We start from the raw sequence: 18,550 nt of genomic DNA, 5'->3' as shown, positions 1-18,550 counted from the left end.
GATAGGTCCTTACGTACTTCTTCATCACGGCCAAGGAGAACATGCCGATGTCGCGGAAGCTCAGCATTCCCACGCGAAGGAGCATGTAGAACTCATCGAGGCAGGTGGTTTTTGGCTTCTGAAAATCGAAAGTGAATCCGCCAACCGTAATCAGGGGAGTCCCCTCCGAGCGAAAGTACTTAATGATGCGACCAACCGTGGCTGTGAATGAGAACGAAAGAAAGCAGTTGAAACATTTATTTCTGATGAATTAAGCGAGTATGAATGTAGGATTGTGAGGTGGAGGCTGCCCACGCTCTATCTTTCTGCTTGATGATTTAGATAGATTTGGCGGAGCATAGGGTGTTTAGTGCATGTACAAAGTGAAGGATTTAAGATTTACACATGAATAAAGTTCGCGTGTGACTCGTATGTTCATGTAAGCATATACGAATGTTCAGTAATTTTGCTGAAGCATTCCAAGGTAGAACAAATCCAAGGAGTACTTTACAAGCTTGTCTGCTGTAATCCATTTGCCTTAAAACTGTATCGGAAAGTTCTGTTGATAAGAGCTCTAGGGTAAGGTCATGCCAGGTTAATGCAGATGAATGAAGCTGAATACGGTAGAATTTTTCTTAATGAAATCCGTCACGAGATGTTGCTTCTAAGGAAAATATTACGATATAATCTCATATCTTTCGAAATAAATTTCGAATGTTGCTAACCCTGCTGCGCCACATCACTCCGCCCCCAGATGAAACCTAGGGGTCTCAGTGACCGAACCTGAAACTGCGCATCCCATCATTCGGCAAAGCGAACGCAACGTTGATTTGGGGCGCGAACGGGCTTCAGCCTGGACAAGGAGACATCCGTCCTGTGTCCCCCGATTTCGAGCTGGAAGAAATGTTCTCCCCGCTTGAGAACACGTTACGAGTCTTCGTATGGAGGCTGCAGCGGCTTCCGAACAGCATCCGTTCTGACTACGACGCGTGTGCACGAGTCCAGTTCCTTGGGAGCGCAGGCAGGTGCGGATATGTGTCGGGAGGGAGGTGTGGTTTTAAGGCGGTGGAGGTTGTCTCTCAGCAGACGCAGCAATCCAAAGTCTTTGAGACCCAATCTCTTGTCGAAGACCGCGTCACTTTGGAGCCTTGGGTTCTCCCCGTATACCAGCTCTGCGGGGCTCGCAGCAAATTCTTCTTGGCGGGTTGTTCGGAGGCCAAGTAGGACGAGAGGTAAGACTTGAGTTCAGGACGGATCGTCGCTGGCCATAATGGCGGATTTCAGCGTCCGGTGCCAACGCAACATCCCATTGGATTGCGGGTGGTATGCAGTAGTTCGCTGGCGTTTGAATCCCAGGAGTTTACCTAATTCCGGAAAAAGGGTGGACTCAAATTGCATTTCTTGGTCAATGATAATCACTGCAGGGACACCGAAGCGAGGGATCCACTCTCGACAGAGGGCTTCGGCACAAGATTGCGCCGTAATCTCCTACAGAGGTATTGTATCAGGCCACCGCCTAAACCTGTGGATCATTGTGAGGCAATACTTGAAACCGTGCAAGTCTCGCAAAGGACTACGATGTCGAGGTGTATTGTGTGGAATCGCTTGGTAGTGTGTGGAAATGGGGCCAATTAATTTTTTTACATGCCAGGTGACCTTACACTTCTCGCATGCGATGCACTCTCTGGCCCAGGAGTTGACGTCCTTATTCATGGAGGGCCAGAAATATTTTTCGGTGACTAGCCGATTTGTCGTCCTGATGCCTGGATGTGCTAAGTCGTGAACTTCGTGGAGCACTACCTTGCGAAAGGTGGCCGGAATGTATGGCCGAGGTCCCTTTTCCGAGTACTCGCAGCAGATAGAGAAGTTCGAGCCGAAGATGGGCAACTCCCGAAATTTGTATTTGGGGTTGGATTTGAGGCTCTGAAGTACTCCGTCATCCTCCTGAGCCTTGGCGATAGCCAAGAAGTCGAGTGAGGTGGGGGATGTTTACCTCGGAGACACGTGACAAAGGGTCAGTAACTATGTTGTCCTTGCCGGACACGTGCTGTATGTCGGACGTGAGCTGGCTTATAAAGCTCAGGTGTCGAAGCTGACGAAGGGACGCTTTGTCGGGCTTTTGTTTCAAAGCATACGTGAGAGGCTTATGGTCCGTGAACACTGTGAACGGTTTGCCTTTTAGGGACAAACGGAAGTAATGCTTAAGTACACGACGAGCAGTTCTCGATCGTAGGTGCTGTAGTTCCATTAAGCGGGGTTCAACTGTTTAGAGAAAAAGCTCAACGGCTGCCAGACTTGATTCACCTTTTGGTGAAGAGCAGCACCTACTGCGATGTCAGAGGCATAAAAAAAACGGCTAGGAGTGCATCTTGTCGAGGGAATGCCAAGAGTGAAGCATCAGCCAGTTGTTGTCGGGATATATGAAACGCGCGGACAGCCTCTACAGACAACACAATCTCTCGTGTTTCCTTTGTTTTGGGGCCAGACAAGTACGCGTTCAAAACGGACTGGTGTTGGGCGGCCTTGGGCAGGAAACGTCGAAAGAAGTTTAGCATGCCCAAGAACCTCCGCAATTCCTGCACAGTTGTGATTGCTTGCACCTTGTCTGGCTGTATTCCGTCGTGGGAACTGAAGTAGCCGAGGAATCTCACCTGTGTCTGGAGAAACTTGCATTTATCAATGTTTAGGACTAAACCGGCTTGAACGAGACGCTGAAAAATGCACTCGAGATGGGTTAAATGCTCAGACTCTGAGGAAGAAGCGACCAAAACATCATCCAAATACACGTCGAAGTTTCGCAGGGCCGAGTGAATGAACCTTTGAAAGGTTTGTGCGCATTGCACAACTCGAAAGTCATCCGCGTGAACTCGAAGAGTCCAAAGAGTCTGAATATTGCCGTCTTTGGAATGTCTTCTGGAGCGACAGGGATTTGGTGATACGCCTTGGTTAAATCCAAGGTCGAAAAGATTCGACAGTTTGCGAGATGATGCGCAAGGTCGTGGATGAGTGGAATGGGATATCGGTGAGGAACATTCCGCGCGTTTAGCCTTCTATAATCCCCACAGGGGCGCCATTCGCCGTTTGGCTTAGGGACCATATGGAGTGAGGAAGACCAATAGCTGTCTGAAGGTCTGGAGATACCCTGTTGCATAAGTTGTTTGAATTTTTTCCGTGCAATAGCCAGCTTCTGGGGTGGTAGGGGACGCACCTTTGAGAAGATATGTAGGGGAACCAGTGGTGTTAATGTGGTGCTAAATATTGTGCTTCACTGGTTTAGAGAGACTAAATTCGGTAGTAATCTGGCTGAACTTTTGGAGTAGTACTCGAACACAAGAGTCAGTAATGTCCTCCAAAAGGACGGAAAGATTGTTGTTGGAGTGTGATGAGATTCTGCTTGACGAATTAAGATTTGGTGTGGAGTCTATAAGGGACCTGTTCTGCAAGTCCACCAGCAACCCATAGTGACACAGGAAGTCTGCGCCTAAAATGGGGAAGCTGACATCTGCCAGGATGAATCGCCACGGGAACGTCCTTCGCAAGCCAAGACTCACGTCCACTTGCCTGTAACCGCAGGTGTTAACGCACGAGGAATTTGCCAAGTTTCAAAGGTTGTGGGAATAGCCGGTGGTACCGGGGTACGGGAAGAACTGAAACCTTCGCACCTGCATCAACAAGATAATTGCGCCTGCTGAGAGGGTCATAAATTGTTAGGCGACGTGGCGCTGCGTTCTGGGTAGCCGCCGCGAGGACCCCCCCCCCCCCCCCCCCCCCGGACCTAGTTTTTTGAGGTAGGCGCAAATTTACACGGGAGCGTACATCTGGTAGCTTTTTCGCCGGATCTACGATGGTACCAACAAATGTTTGGATCCGTTGGCTGTCCTGACGACTCCTTACCCGGTTACCCTTTTCGGGCGGTAGACCGTGAGCAAGCTCGCGACCTGCTGCGCGTCCAGCGTCGCCCTCATTTCCGCCATGCAGGCCACAAGAGCATCGATTTCGCGCTTCAGCTCGCTTATTTCTTCTGAAGGCTACTGAACGGTTGCTATTGTGGGACGCGCGTGCACTTCATGCACCTTATCAGCCGCAGCGGCCAGCGCCTCCAAAGAACCGGAGACGCACGCGAGGATCGCCTGGGTGCTCTCCGGAAGTCGTCGTATCCAGGGCGACTTCATCAGCTCGTCGTCGATCTTGCTCCCGCCCAATTGCCTCATTTCGCGAAGCAATTGGCTGGGAGTTCGATCGCCGAACGTCATACCTGCCAGCAAGTGATCCAGCTTAGCTGACTCACTTACCAACAGGCGCTTAATTAGCTCCATTTTGAGTACATTGTAGGAGGCCGTTTTGACAATGTCTGCCACAAGGAGGACGGTCTCCTCATCCAGGCCTACCATGGTGTGGTTAAACTTGGTCGCGTCCGCTGTGATTCCGGACATCTGGAATTGCGCCTCCAGATGGACGAACCACAGCTCCGGGCTCCTTCGTCAAGAAGGAGGGACGGGCACAGCGAGGGCCGTCACTTGAGGGTCCGATGGGCCTGCCGCGTCTTTGTTGGCCAGAGACATTACAATAGTTAAGTTAAACGATACGAAATGAGTCGAGGACGCGGCTGTACCGAAATTGAACAGACCCTTATTTGACGATGGCAGTTCGCACCCCCAAATGCCCGTACGAAAGAGAAGAGAAAAACCACCGATGCACTCCGGAGTGGACGTTTGAAGCGCAGACCAAAAATAAAAAGCTCGCCAAAATAGCGGAACTTCAACGACGAATTTTAAAAATAATATCGTGGCCGTCTCTTGCGGCGGTTTTATATTTATTTATGCTTTAACTAGACATTCAGGACACGGAAGGAATATGTCAAAATTTTACAACTTAATAAAAAAACTTTTTCCCTGCGGCGGCTTGCACTGGTAGAGTTTTTGAAGTTGGGGCTCCTGAGCGTGCGGATGATCCTTGTCGGCGGCTCCGGCTCCCTGCGGTGACGTCGTCGAAGTCAGGTTCCGCTTGTTAGAGGCTGGATGCTCAACGGAATAATTAATAGTTTCAGCACTAGACATTGGGTGCACAAATGAACTAACGGATTTTTCACGTCCAGTCGGCGCTGATACGGGACGTCCTCTGTAGAATTCAACTATGTGGGGGCAACACCCACGACGGCGGTGTTCGAAATGAATTCCTTGCGATCGCTCATTCGAAGCCGCATTCGTGATGCTGCGTCTGGTTCCTTCTGGCGCACGGTTTAGGCACCATTCCCCGTCTTCGCAACGAGCGGCACACGAAAAAAAAAACAGACCGAAACTGGCCCTGCGACGATGTTGGCTCTCGCTCAAGTCCCGGTCGTCGATATCACTCAACCGCAGTGCTTCGGTGGTGGACAACTTGGCCACCTTGGCATATAGTATACAAGTGATTTGGATCTGGAGAAGGAGGGGTTCAAGCGAACTACGACCTTACTGAACATGACCAAACAAAAATGAACAGAAGGCAGATCGTTGGACGACTAAAACTGTGATAACACCGTAAATGTTCAGGATGGGCGACAGCAGGAGGTACTCCAGAACCAAGAAAGGGATTGATTGAAAAGAAGCTATGAGGTGAGGTGATGATTAGGTACAGGCAAGATCAATAAACGCCAAAAGTGAAGAAGCGTAAAAAAGTAGTAACCTGTCGGGGCTCATAGAGAGCAGAGTCCCGAGCAAAAATATTATATCATAGTTGAGCTGTCCGAGTTTATCAATAACAAGCGCAACGTGCACCAAGCCATAAAGAATACGATGAGGGCTATTAGAGTTCTTTATAATAGATCGCAGCTGGAGGAAAAGAATACTAAGGATACTCCGAACCCTGCTGTGCCAAAAGTCTCACAAGCGGATCCTGGTCGGGGGTGGCTTCAACGCCAGGGCACTTGAATGGGGCACGCCTCACACCGACTCCAGGGAGAAACGAATTCTGGAAATGGCTACAAGAACAGGACTAAATACCTGATCCACCCCAACGTTCCGGAGCCCATGCTGCGAGGGAAGCATTCCAGACGTAACCTTCGCGTCGGAATCACTGGTGTCGCTGTTGGACGGGTGGCGCGTGCTGGAAGACTTCTCGGCAAGCGACCATCAATACATTGCCTTCGAAGTCGTGGACACAAATTCTCGGTGTGCTCCACCCCGGCGCTCTTTTTGTGCATGGAAAGTTGCGAAAGTGAACACCGGGAGGTTTGTCGAAACCCTTAGAACAGATGGGGCCGCGCTGGAGGGTATCCGTGGGAGCGGTGGCGCTGCAGCCGACACTGTCGTAAATTCAGTTATAAACCTCATAACGCCGGCCTGCAGAGCCTCCATGCCCAGGAGGACATCGAGACATGGCAAACCTTATATGTGTTGGTGGACGGTGGAAATCACAGAGCTCCGAAAGGGATGTCATAGGCTCCGCCGCTTAACACAACATCTAAGCGACCGGGAGGAGGTATATACCATAATGACAGAGTGCAAATCAGCCAAAAGGACCCAGGACCCGATGGTATTCAAGCAGAAGTATTCCAGCACCGGCCAGACCTACTGCTCGGCCCATTCAACGCTTTCGTGGAAGAGGAAGCTTTCCCTACTCGTTGGAAGGTGGCGATGCTTCCGCTGATCAACAACAAAGGGAAAGACGACCCTGAGTTGCCGTCTTCATACCCCTCCCTGATTTGAAGTCTCCGCAAAGCGGGAGAGTTCGGGTACTAGCCCCAAGTAATGTGACAAACGGTTCCAGGCTAGCTCTCGGACAATGAGGAGGTGTTTAGTTGGTAATCCGACAACGTACCGTTCCAGGAGTCCAACACTCTGTGCGTAAATGCATTCACCTACCTAAACTCTGACCAGAATAGGATTGGAGGGGTACCACCCGCATTGGATAGTACGAATGCCAGGATAATATGTGGCCATTTTGACTAGAGCTGTGAATAGAGGGATACTCCAGGGTTGCGCCATCTCTCCGGTGCGGTGGATAGTGGTGGTAGAAACCCTACACATATTGGACAGGAGCGTGGTGAAGTTGCTGGGGATGCCGATGACTTGCTCTCAGGCATGTTTCCTTCCGTTGTGGGTGAAATCATAGAGAGCGCGTTGGGGAAGGTGTGCCTACGGGCTGCAAGATGAAGATTCAGCATAAATCTAATCAAAACAGAGCTGATGCCATTTACTACTTAGGCAATGGTACTCGAATTCCACCTTTTGCATCCAAATGAAAAAAGGTTGGCTCCTCCATCCAATGTAAGGTATTTGGGTATGATTCTGGATCCTAAGTTAAATTGGCGACTTAAGAAGACCCGTGTAGAATTTTACGCTTGGAAGGAACCTTTGTAAAGAAATGGAGTCTTCGACAAAGGATGATCCTCTGGATGCACATAGCCGTGGTTCGTTCCATACTTACGTACGACTCTATTGTATGGTGGCAGGCACTAAGCAAGAAGTACAATAGAATCAAGCTCAATAGGATTCAAGGACTGCTTTGATTATGCAGCCTTACTCGCAAATGCCGTCAATGAACTCCGGCATCTCCTCCGCTGGGATACGCTTTAGCGTGCAATACTGTCAGATGAGTATGGACGAGACTAAGGCCATAGTAACATCCTAACCGAAGTACCTCGAGAACTCTGAGTATTCCCAAAGGACTACGCTACACACAAGCCGAGCTTTGCTGTGAATTTTCCAACCAGGACAGAATGGAGAGCCGGCGTCCTGCTGTAAGGTTATAACACAATATCCATCGACGACGGATCAAATATGGTTTATAGAGTTGGTGCGAGGTTTCCTCGAATACACACAGTGTAGCCGAGTCGTATGGTCTTCCAGGATTTGCCGGTGGATTCCACGCGGACGTACTAACCATATGAAAAGCCTGTCGACGGCTGGGGCATGGCCCGAGCCCCAAGTGATTCTTTTCGTTACTTAGGCGACCATTGAGACTTTGTACTTAGTGGCGGTAAGGCTGGTGGGGCAGTGTAGGAAGGCCTATCAAAGCTGGAATCTGCTCGCACCTCTTAACAGCCACTGGTTTCAGATGGCGAAGCTTTACCACAGTCAAGGGAGATCGCGACAGCTTTTGGGCTAGATGTTTGCAAATGAGGATTACAGGATTACAGCGGTCTACACGGGGCCTATAGGGGACCATACTTTCAGACTCGGCATACTATTCAATTCGCTTTGCAGAAGCTACAGAAAAGAGGGAGGAACCCTCAGGCACTTCCTTTGCGATAGGCCATCTCTATCTATAGTCAGGCAGTGGACAGGTAAACAATTCTTTCGAGACCTCAGAGAGATTTCTAGTTGCAGGGTGGGGAGCCGGTATCCATCGTGAATGCGACCGGTTGATTCTGAAGATCTGAGTCGGCTGGACTCTGCTCTCTTTGCTATTACCATAGCAGTCACGGTCTTGGGAATTTGCGGCATGGAAATGGCGCACCATAGCGCTAATTAGGCTTGTCGGAGCGGCCACCGATACCTACCTGCCTACCATGGTCTAAGGTTGTTCACAATTTTCGTCCCTAATTTTTTTTATTACAATTTGAATTGAAAGACACCTGGGTTTGCTCATTAAATAATGTGGTGAAATGGAAAGTGCAAATTTACTTTTGGAATAAGGAGGAAATTGGTCATTTGATAATGATATTCATTATTTCACGGGAAATAGGAACTGGGAAGATAAAAATTCGTTTACACCTCAACATCATGCGGAATTTTTGGCCCCTCATTTTGAAAAGCCTTGCTCAAGGACCCGGCTCTAATGGATGTCGGCAAATTTCCGATAATTTGGTGCCTAAAGGAAACCGGTATTGTTTCGTGCTTCTAATAGAGGTGGAAGAATCCTATTTTGTCGAGAGTTTGTAAGGAAATAACTTAATTAAAAACCAATTAATGAATGGATGTAGTCCACTTTGAATTATCCTCCTTCTCCAGTTCCATTAGAAATTAGGTTTTCGGCTTGAGGAATGGATAAAAGCAGTACCTTCTCGGCTAATGTTCTTGAATTTGATCTTTCACAAATAAATCCCAAACGGCCATAATGGGGCGCAACATCAACTCCCTCCTGATGTACTTAAATTCTCGAAAATACTTCTCCAAACACCTCCTTGTCATTGAAAGCAAGAAAGCTCCAATCTACCTGAAATTAACACTCCCTTTTATTCGCTGCATTATTGCTTCCTCCTCATTAAATCTAATTAATGCCCCCATAGGCCGCTCCTTTGTAGACAGCCAGCAAGCAGAAGGCTCTGTCTTATACGAGTATCCTGGCGTTTATTGTTCCTTAAAGTATCTTGCGGGAGCCATGACCACTTGATAACACAAATAAAAACTTCTTTGTATCTACGGAAACAAAATTAAAAAGCTCCTCCGATTACGTGTCCTGGACGTTGCTCCACGAAGCGGGTCAATGACGACGTGTTGAAGGTAGGATAGGACGAAACAAGTTACACAAGTTGCGAGACTTTCCCAACTAATTAATGTGTTAATGCTGCTTAAGCCTGTCATTGGAGAGATGCCCATTATAAAGGATCGTTTCTAATTACGTAAAGGATTAACAACGGAAAAGGCGTTAAGCCCGCTTTGTTCGAGGAAAGAGTTTTTTGTTCAATGATGTATATACTCACTCCTTGTTAAAGGGAAAGAAGAGAAAGGATACTTACCCAAAGCATAATCACAAGCTGGTCCGAAAATCACATGGGCGCAATCCTTCCCGTAAGCATCCATTGCGGAGACTGCAGCATAGCTGGCATCACATTTGTCGTCGTACGCCATCCATTCAAATTTCACGTTCTTGGGGAGTATCTGTTGCTTCTTGATCTGCTGCTCGGCGAGCTCCAGGGCAGGCAATATTTTTTGCAAGGACATTTCATAAATTGGACTGGCAGGTAGGATAACTGCGGCTCGAATTGTGCAATTATGGAGTGAATTCGGAGGGCAAATAGCTTCACAGGAGTCTCGATGCTCCTCGCGGCAACCGGCGTGAATGACATGTGGACCCAGCGATAACAACAGGATCAAGCAGAGCATTAGAGGTGGTAAGTGCCAGGATAGCATTCGGGTATTCGAGGGAAACCATAAAACATTCCTCACTGAGTGTTGGATGATGGTACATGACGACATGTGCCGATTTCGACAGTGAATTATCGACGTCATTACAGAAGGACTCTTTTGTATTTCCCTTCTAAAGCTCAAGATTATTTGTCTGCATTTTTCCCAATAGCACCATCAGTCACCAGCCGCAATATCTCGCAGTTTCCTAGTCTATTTAGGAGGATCGGGTTGGATGCTTGCCCTCGGGGGTTGTGTCAGGCGTTCAAGCTTGTAGACAGTTGTTTGCTCAATCGAGGCAACAGAGCTGAAAAAAGGATAATAAGAAAAATTTTAATTTGCTGTTTATACTCTGGGTGAACATTTTATGTGAAATTTTCTTTTATATTTTAATTAGAAATAGATAGGATCCTTTTTTCTGCTAAAACTTCTTATTAGTTAGGGACACCAATTAATCAATGAATGAGGAAATTAAAAACTTGTCATGAGAAAGGGGTGTTATTAGTAAGGAAAACTGGTGTCTCCTTTAGCGCAAGGTTTTCGAAACTTTCTAATGTGGGTATAAGAACCGTTTTCCTTTCAATTTCATTGAAAATAAGCAGGGGAGTAGGGTTTGATGAAATCATAAACCGGTCAAGCCATATAAGTTAACTATGTTGCTCCTTTATCATACAGACGAGTAGAGGTACAACTCAAAAAGATCTGCAATGTGGTAATTCCTTTAAGGCAGTAAAATACATATAATCGACCTTTGGGGTTTTTTTAGCGAGCTTCCCCGAGTGTGAGCAGAAGTGGAAGCGAGGAAGAGAATCAAAAAACGAAGTTATGTGTTACCTGGGCGCGGATCGCAACCATAGTACCATGCAGTGCTGCTGTTCCGGGAAAAAGGACAGACGAAATTGCTGAAACTGGGCTAATGACTTTGGATAAAAGCCGGGTGGGAGCGTAGTCGATTGCCCTTATTAGAGCCGAAGACGAAAGGCTTATCAGGAAATGTGCGGTAGTGGTCAAGCGCATGTGGTTGGCAACGTTTCTCCAGAAGAAGGTTAGCAAAAGCGAAGAGAACGGGCCGATGGAACCGAAGCGCTCCTGGACCGTATTTTTTCCTACAGGTGGACATGACCATCAGCGGAAGATGCACGAAAAGCAAAAACAGCAGCGCTTCCTGCTGAGAACATCATTCATGCAAGTAGCCTCCAGAGATCAAACAAAGTAGTTAAAGAAGGTCAAAGGAAGTAACACGCCACTCCGTCAGAAAACTGTTTGCCTAAAGTCAAGGTAACTACCTTGACTGGAATGGAAAATCATCAACGGAAAATATGTGGAAACGAAAACGGACTAGACCGTCGGGTCTGGTCATTAAGTCGACGGAAGTCAAGGTACTTGCTTTCTCAACGAGACCCACTGAAAGTCCTGGGGGTTTAACGTGAGTACCTGCCATGTAGGCATAATCCCACGGTCATCTTCGGACACGGATTGATTTTGTGACCACAATCAGAGCCCCGTCATAACTAGCACAGCGGTACTGGTTTAAACTGAATGCAGGCTCAGTATTCATACCAGTGTATGCGAGGCCCCATCTAACACCTCTGCCGCAATTTAGGGGTACGGCACCCGAGTTGTACAGCGCAACTCCACGCTTGAGCTCCGAGGAGCTCTGCCCGCGATGTAGGCATAATCACAACCACCATGAAACTCCCACTAGGGGCCAACCGCGAATAGCCGGGCCGAGAGAGAACACATCCTCCAGGAATTCTCCTGGAGCATATGCTCTCAGACGGCCATCCCGGTTCCCATGGTACCAGGTAACCTCCGGTGAGGCTTCGTGGCAGAGCTACTTCAGATGTGTCCCTTGCAGACTTGGGTCTGATCGCCCTCCTCGATTACATGGGGACGGAACTCCCCAACGAGACCTACTATAAGATGAAACCCAAAGAGTGTGTCTTCCATGCAGGAAATGAAGGGTGACGGAGCCCTTTTTGAATTAGGCTCGAAGAAGACTAGCCAGAATACGTTCTGCGAGGTGATCAAGGGGCTAATGAGAGAGAAGGCTCTGGTTTTTAATCTAGAGCGTAAGTGCTCTCTTGGGATCTGAGATTTTAACTATTGCACAGAAAACATCGAAGTGGAGAAGGTGGTCAGGCGTGAATGTTAGGAAGTAACCAATGCCCGGGTAATTATCATTTCTGTGAATTTTGTAGCCCAATACCTCACTGTGGTGGAAGTTGCCAAGCAATACGCGAGGAAACTCCTTAACGGCGGGAAAATCAAAACTGCAGGGGTGGTATGTAGGGTACGAATGTGGATAGCTCCACCCAGTGTTACTGGTGCTTACACTATGGATTATTATTCTGTTAAGGGAAAGTCGCACCCCGTCCTTAAAGAACTATGGATACACGTCTGAAACTTGTGGATGGTCCAACAGGAGAACAGCATGCCGTAAATGGGGTCAGGTAGGTCACAAAGCTAAGAATTGCGTTCCCTGTAGGGATCGTGTCCCATCTGTTGAGAGTTGCACATACTGGGGGCTCGAAGTTTGCTGCTTTGGAGGACGCCGTTTTAGCGACGAAGTCGTGGATCTTGGTAGTGAGTGACTGAATGGAGCATACCTCACCCAGATTCCAGAAGAAACCGACCCTGGAAATGGTGGTGAGAGTAGGGCTCGAAGTTTTAAACACCGGATTTGCGACAACATTGCGGCGTCACGCAACGAAGGAATATCCCCGAAGTAGTCTGGCGCCTTCGGTAGACAGGTGACGAGTTCTGGCAAGTAACGACTAATACATAGCATTCGAAACGATTGTCGCCATTTGTTGGCATGTACCAGTCTGGGGCTCTCCCTGGTTGTGGAACATCCAGACATTCGTCGAAGTTCTTTTAACCAGTAGACTTGCACTTTTGGGCACTTCGGGGGTGGTGGTGTTGCAGCTGACACTGTTGTAAACTCAGTGATCAATCTGAAATCACGGCCTGTGAAGTTTCTATGCCTCGGTGGGGAAAGCCTTCTCTGTCTACCTGTGGAAGGAGGGTCATAGGCTCCGTCGTTTGGTTGAACGTTGAACGTTTTAACGCATGGGGGCAAGCATGCATCACAATAGCAGAGTTTGGATCAGCTTACCGTAGCGCGTTAAAAAAAGGAAAAGTTGCTCCTGGGTGGACCTGATGGTATCCCGATAGAAGTATAAAAGTTGGTGTTCGATCATCGGCCAGATCTATTGCTTGACGTGTTCAACGTTTGCCTGTAGGAGGGCATTTTCCCTTGCCGCTTGAACGTGACGGAACTTGCATTGTTCAGCAAAGGCAAAAAAAAATCTGAGCTCCCGTCTGTATACCGACTGCTGGTACAGTCCTGGTACAGTCAGGAAAGTCCTTGAAAAGCTCACCAGGAGTTGATTCGCAGGCAGTTCAGCTTTAGAGTAGGGAGACGCACGGTGGATGATGTTGTAGAGGTGGTGGATGCGGTCCATCAAACTTAGGCACACAGTAGTCGATCTCGACGGGTGGTGCTCCTCGTAATGTTTGATGTAAGAAATGCCCTCAATTCTGCAAAATGGACAGATATTCTAGGCATATTAGAAAATTCACTGCATGTGCCGAGTTATTTCTTGCGGATATTGAAGGATTATCTGAGAGACCGCTGCCTTTTCTATGAGACGCTAGAGGGCCAGAGGAGGATGGAGATCACGTCGAGGGCAGCATAAGGATCCATCCGGGTAGACCTCTTGAGCGTTTCCTATAATAGTCCCCTAGACTAGTCAGACATGTCAGAAGAGTTGCGCTTAGTTGATTATGCAGGTGATGTTGTGGCACTTGCAGTGGGAGGCACTATTGAATAGATTGGATGGATAGAGCTCATGGTTTCAGTTTTGCGCTGGAAAAAACCGAAGTAGTCATTTTGATTAGATTCCCAACCTACACACAATATCGATCGGCGAGTTGATTATAGAGTCCAAACCAAAAGTTAATTAGTCGGGTTAACGCTCCACTTGAAAATGAGCTTTCTCAGTCAAATCAACGCAGGAGCGGACAAAACTGCAGTTGGAGTCACGGCCTTAAGTCGGGGTATTGGGACTCTATATCTATCAGGAGACGTGCTCTTATAGTAGTTGGCAATCCGTTCTGCTTTAGGGCATGGAGGAATAAGCTGATACCCTTGACAAGGAGATATATTGTAAACGCCTTGCATAAGTGCGAAGTCTGTCAAGCGCACTGTCCTAGAACCCGCCGAAATAGTGATCATGAGAGCGCCCCCATTGCTCTCCTTGTTAAGGACCGTAACGCTATCTACAGGTGGATGCAAGATAGATGGTTTCTCGTGAAGAAGGGCAACGTACGGTGATTGAGTAGCGGCTTTCTTGGCAAAATGAGTGAAGGACTCCGTGGTTTATCGAGAATTTAGATCCGGATTGATTCGGAAGCATAGTAAGATTGGTTATTTCTTTACCCAACTTCTAAGTGCGCATTGAGGTTGAGGTTTTCAGTCTTATTTGCAGACGATTGTGTGTTCTACAATGGAGTGTGGAGTGGTAGATGACGCCAATCACTCCTTTTTCTGTTGTAGCATGTAGGATGAGATTCGTGGGCAACTTTATGCAGAACGCTAGGAGATGCTGATTTAAATCCCTTGGCCGGCTTAGGCCTAAAAATTTTACAAGGCGGATTTGTGTTCGTTATAAATTCATACACATGACGTGTTTTTGAATTAATAAAAGGGAGCAAATACCACCTTGTAACCACTTCGGTCACGCTGCTCCCAATGCAGAAGTGAGGCAGCGTCTGATGAGTTGCATCTCCCCTAGGCGAAACTGCAAGTCATAAATTGTGCAACTTGAGTGCTTGCCCAAGGATGACGGTTCCGTGGACCACAACCATGAAAGCATGTTGCTTTCCAACTGGTCCGGTCCGTCATTAAGTGGATGGCGGACTTTAGCGGACTTTTTAACTTATGTATGTTAGGTGTTGGTCTGCGGAGTCGCTTAGGTACTTTAATGTGTCTGCTTTTGAGAATGGCGCAGTTGTGGGGCGGCGCAGCGGAGACGCGAAATACACACTGCATTACCGTCGCATTGAACGCAACCACCGCCGCTGTTCTGAAACACCGCCGACACATCAGGCACGAGGCCCGGGCGAATCGTGCTTCTTCCTGGCCGCAGTCTCCTCCTGCTCCTCCCGCGTTATCTTGGCTTGCGCGGACTCGGGGTCGCTGGAGATGCTGTCCGTCACCGCCGACAAAATACACGAGGTGTACGCGCGCCCCGTGCTTGAGGAAGTATCCCAGGACACACGGTGGCTCCATTGGTGGCCGCAGTTTCGAAGAGACAGTGACTGTGAGCACTTTGCGCTCGGGAGGTAGATCTCGATTGTAGCTAAGGTCGAGGTCTGCTTCAGGAAGTGGGCTTCGAGATCTGCTTCACTCCGAGACCTTCATTGGGTTCAACAATTTGCTGGTACCACCGCCAATTTGGGTATAAAGCAACTAAATGTCCCAGTCTATGGACTTTCAATGCAAAAAACTAGGGTCACTGGGTGCCTCGGCGGCGGCTACATGAAGCGCAGTACCACGCCGCTTTACTATTTTCAACTCTCTGAGCAGGCGTTACTTTTCCTCATGCGCGCAATTCTTTGATAATACTGCAACATTACTACTGTAAATAGTTTCTCCCAGCAGTTAAGCATGGTGTGCAATACCCACACCAACGTTACCGGATCCTCTATCTACTTAAAGGTGTGCCCCGTATCACCCCAGAAGCTGGCTGTTGCAAAGAAAGAGTTTGCAGAATTTCATGAAACGGGGTATATGTTGACTTTCCAATAACTGTTGGTCCTCACCGCTTCACATGGTCCCTAATGGCAACTTTGTGGAGATTACAGGGGTCTGAATACTCAAACCAATTCTGACCGATACCCAATTCCACTCATTCATGACTTTGCGCAGCATCTCACTAATTGCTGTATTTTCATGACCTTGGATCTAGCCAAGGCGTATCATGAAATTTCTGTAGATCCCGAAGACATACCGAAAACGGCTATTTACACACCTTTCGGACTCTGCAAGGTCACTAGGATGACATTCGGCCTATGCACTGCAGCGCAAACATTCCAGTGATTCATCCCCTCTGTTCTACGAAACTTGTTGGCCGCCTCTTTTTGCGAATCTAAGCATTTGGGCCATCTCGAGTGCATTTTTCAACGCCTTTTAGGCAGGTGAAATATATCTGACACATGATTCCCCCTGACAGAACTGAACTAGACCCACATAAGTTTGAAGTGATCACAAACTTTCTCTTACCGACCACGGTGAAGGATCTGCGAAGGTTCTTGGGCATGATAAACTTTTACTGTCGTTTCTTGCCCAAGGACACGCACCATCCTTAGCGGTAACTTGTCTGGGCCCAAAACAAAAGACTCGCGCGAGGCTGCATGGTCTACAGAGGCCATCCGGGCATTTGAAACCGTCAAGTAACAGCTAGTTGAAGCTACACTTTTGGCATTTCCTTGCTCAGATGCACCCTTTTTCGTGTTCGTCGATGCCTCAGATACAGCGGTAGTAGCTGCTCTTCACCAAAGGATGATCCAAATCTGGCAACCCTTGAGCTTCTTTTCTAAGCAATTAAACCCAGCTCAATGCAAATATAGCATCTACGATCGTAAGCTACTCGCCCTGTACCTATTCATAAAATACTTTCGTTTCTCCCTTGAGGGCATGCCGTTCATTGTATTCACGGGCCACAAGCCGTATACGTTCGCGTTTGAACAAAAACCCGACAAAGTGTTTCCACCGCAACTCCGGTAACTGAGCTTCATCAGCCAATTCACCTCTGACATTCAACTCGTATCTGGAAAAGACAATATCTTTGCAGACACTTTGTTACGCATTGCTGAGATCACCGTGCCTGCCGCGGTCGATTGTACAGCATTCGCCGAGGTGCAAAAGGACGACTTAGAGCTTCAGAACTTGAGGACAAATATAATAGAAGTTCAAAGCGTTTGGTATCTTCGGCTCAAACTTCTACTTATTCTGTGAGACCTCAAAAAAGGGACCTAGCCATTTATTTCGGCCGATTTTCGTAAGGAAGTATTCTACGCTGTACGCGATGGTGCACACCCAGGCATCAGGATGACGAAACCGGTTAGTCACCGGAAAATACTTCAGGCCGTCCATAATAAAGTACGCAAACCCTTGGGTCGGACAGCGCATTGCGTGCCAGAGATGTAAAATCAACAAGCACGTAAAAAAGGAAGTAGGCGTATTCACTAGGTCAACTAAGCCCTTGCATACCATCCACCTCGACATCACTGGCCCTGCGAGACACGCATGGTTACATGCATGCCTCGCAATCATCGAAATGTTTACGCGTTGATTTCAAGCAATACCTCTAACTGACATTACTGCACAATTATGTGCCGATGCATTCTGCCGAGAATGGATGCCGCGCTTTGATGTAGCAGACGCAATCGTCACGGACCAGGGAATTCAAGTTGAGTCTACCCTTTTCCTGAAGCTAGGCGGGCTCCTGGGTTTCAAACGCCACCGGACCACTGCATACCACCCGCAGTCCAATGGGATGCTGGAACGTTGGCACCGTAAACTGAAGGCCGCCTTAATAGCTCGCAACGATCCGTCGTGGTTGCAATCCATGCCTTTTGTCCTCTTCGGTCTTCGGACAGCCTATCGAGAGGAATTCGTGGTCAGCCCCGACCATGTACTGGATACAATATCAAGGTTAAATGACTTCAGCATGCTGCGTCTGTTCACGGACGCGGTTTCAAAACTGCGGCCAACTCCACCTTGCCGACATACGACCCCGGAGGTCGACACCTCCAGGGACCTTGAGCCATGCTAGCGCACATTAGGACGGGCGCTTCTCGGAGGCCGCAGCAAGCACCATACGAAGGCAACTTTAAAAAACGAAGGGCACACTCCTACAAGTTCGATATCTGGGGCGGGCATAAGTGGGTATCCTTGTGGAGACTGAAACTATTCACCGAGCAGGGGGACGTTCCAACAGAGCGTTCGCGATGCATCAGGTTCGCCGGGTAACACCATTGGCGGAATCACGTCTCGGGGTTCCACCGCTGAGCCCGCGTGGTTTCAGTGGGGAGCGGAGTTTTGCGCGACGCAGCGGAGACACGAATCACACACTGCATTACCGCTGCATTGAACGTACCCACCGCCGATACACTGAATCACCGCCAACACATCTGGCGGATTAGGATGAGGCCCGGGCGGAATCGTGTTTCCTTCTGGCCACAACCTCTAAGAAGTCGAGACGGGTTTACTTAAAGTAAAGAATACTAGTTTTTTAGGATGATCATTACCCAGCTAAATTATCCAAGTGTATCTGAATTTCCCAAGTTGTTTCTTTCGAACGCAGTCAATATTGGATATTTTTGGTGTACATATTCAAAGTTACTGATACTGTCGGATTCAGATGTATCTCAATATCGTCAACAGCTACGACAATCTAATCGAATTTTCCTACGTCGGAGTATATCCTGTCCATCAAGTTTACTGATGGACT

The 18,550-nt window shown here is 48.2% G+C and overlaps 1 protein-coding gene across 3 annotated transcripts in view; it reads right to left on the bottom strand.

Moving 5' to 3' along the window:
* LOC119658930 (atrial natriuretic peptide receptor 1) overlaps positions 1-18,550 on the bottom strand; it is a 608,286-nt gene that overhangs the window by 385,483 nt on the left and 204,253 nt on the right. For all 3 annotated transcript variants that reach the window (XM_038066758.1, XM_038066759.1, XM_038066763.1), the window contains 2 exons: positions 9,641-10,335; positions 18-201 (listed from right to left, as the gene is read on the bottom strand). In XM_038066758.1, the coding sequence (XP_037922686.1) occupies positions 18-201; positions 9,641-10,133 (677 nt within the window). In that variant the 5' untranslated portion in view covers positions 10,134-10,335. The remainder of the gene's footprint in view (positions 1-17; positions 202-9,640; positions 10,336-18,550) is intronic.

The sequence above is a fragment of the Hermetia illucens genome, chromosome 6, assembly GCF_905115235.1.
Source record: "Hermetia illucens chromosome 6, iHerIll2.2.curated.20191125, whole genome shotgun sequence".
In the NCBI taxonomy this organism is placed as follows: domain Eukaryota; kingdom Metazoa; phylum Arthropoda; class Insecta; order Diptera; family Stratiomyidae; genus Hermetia; species Hermetia illucens.
Note: the sequence above shows the minus strand (reverse complement) of the source record. Positions and strands in the feature narration are given on the sequence as shown.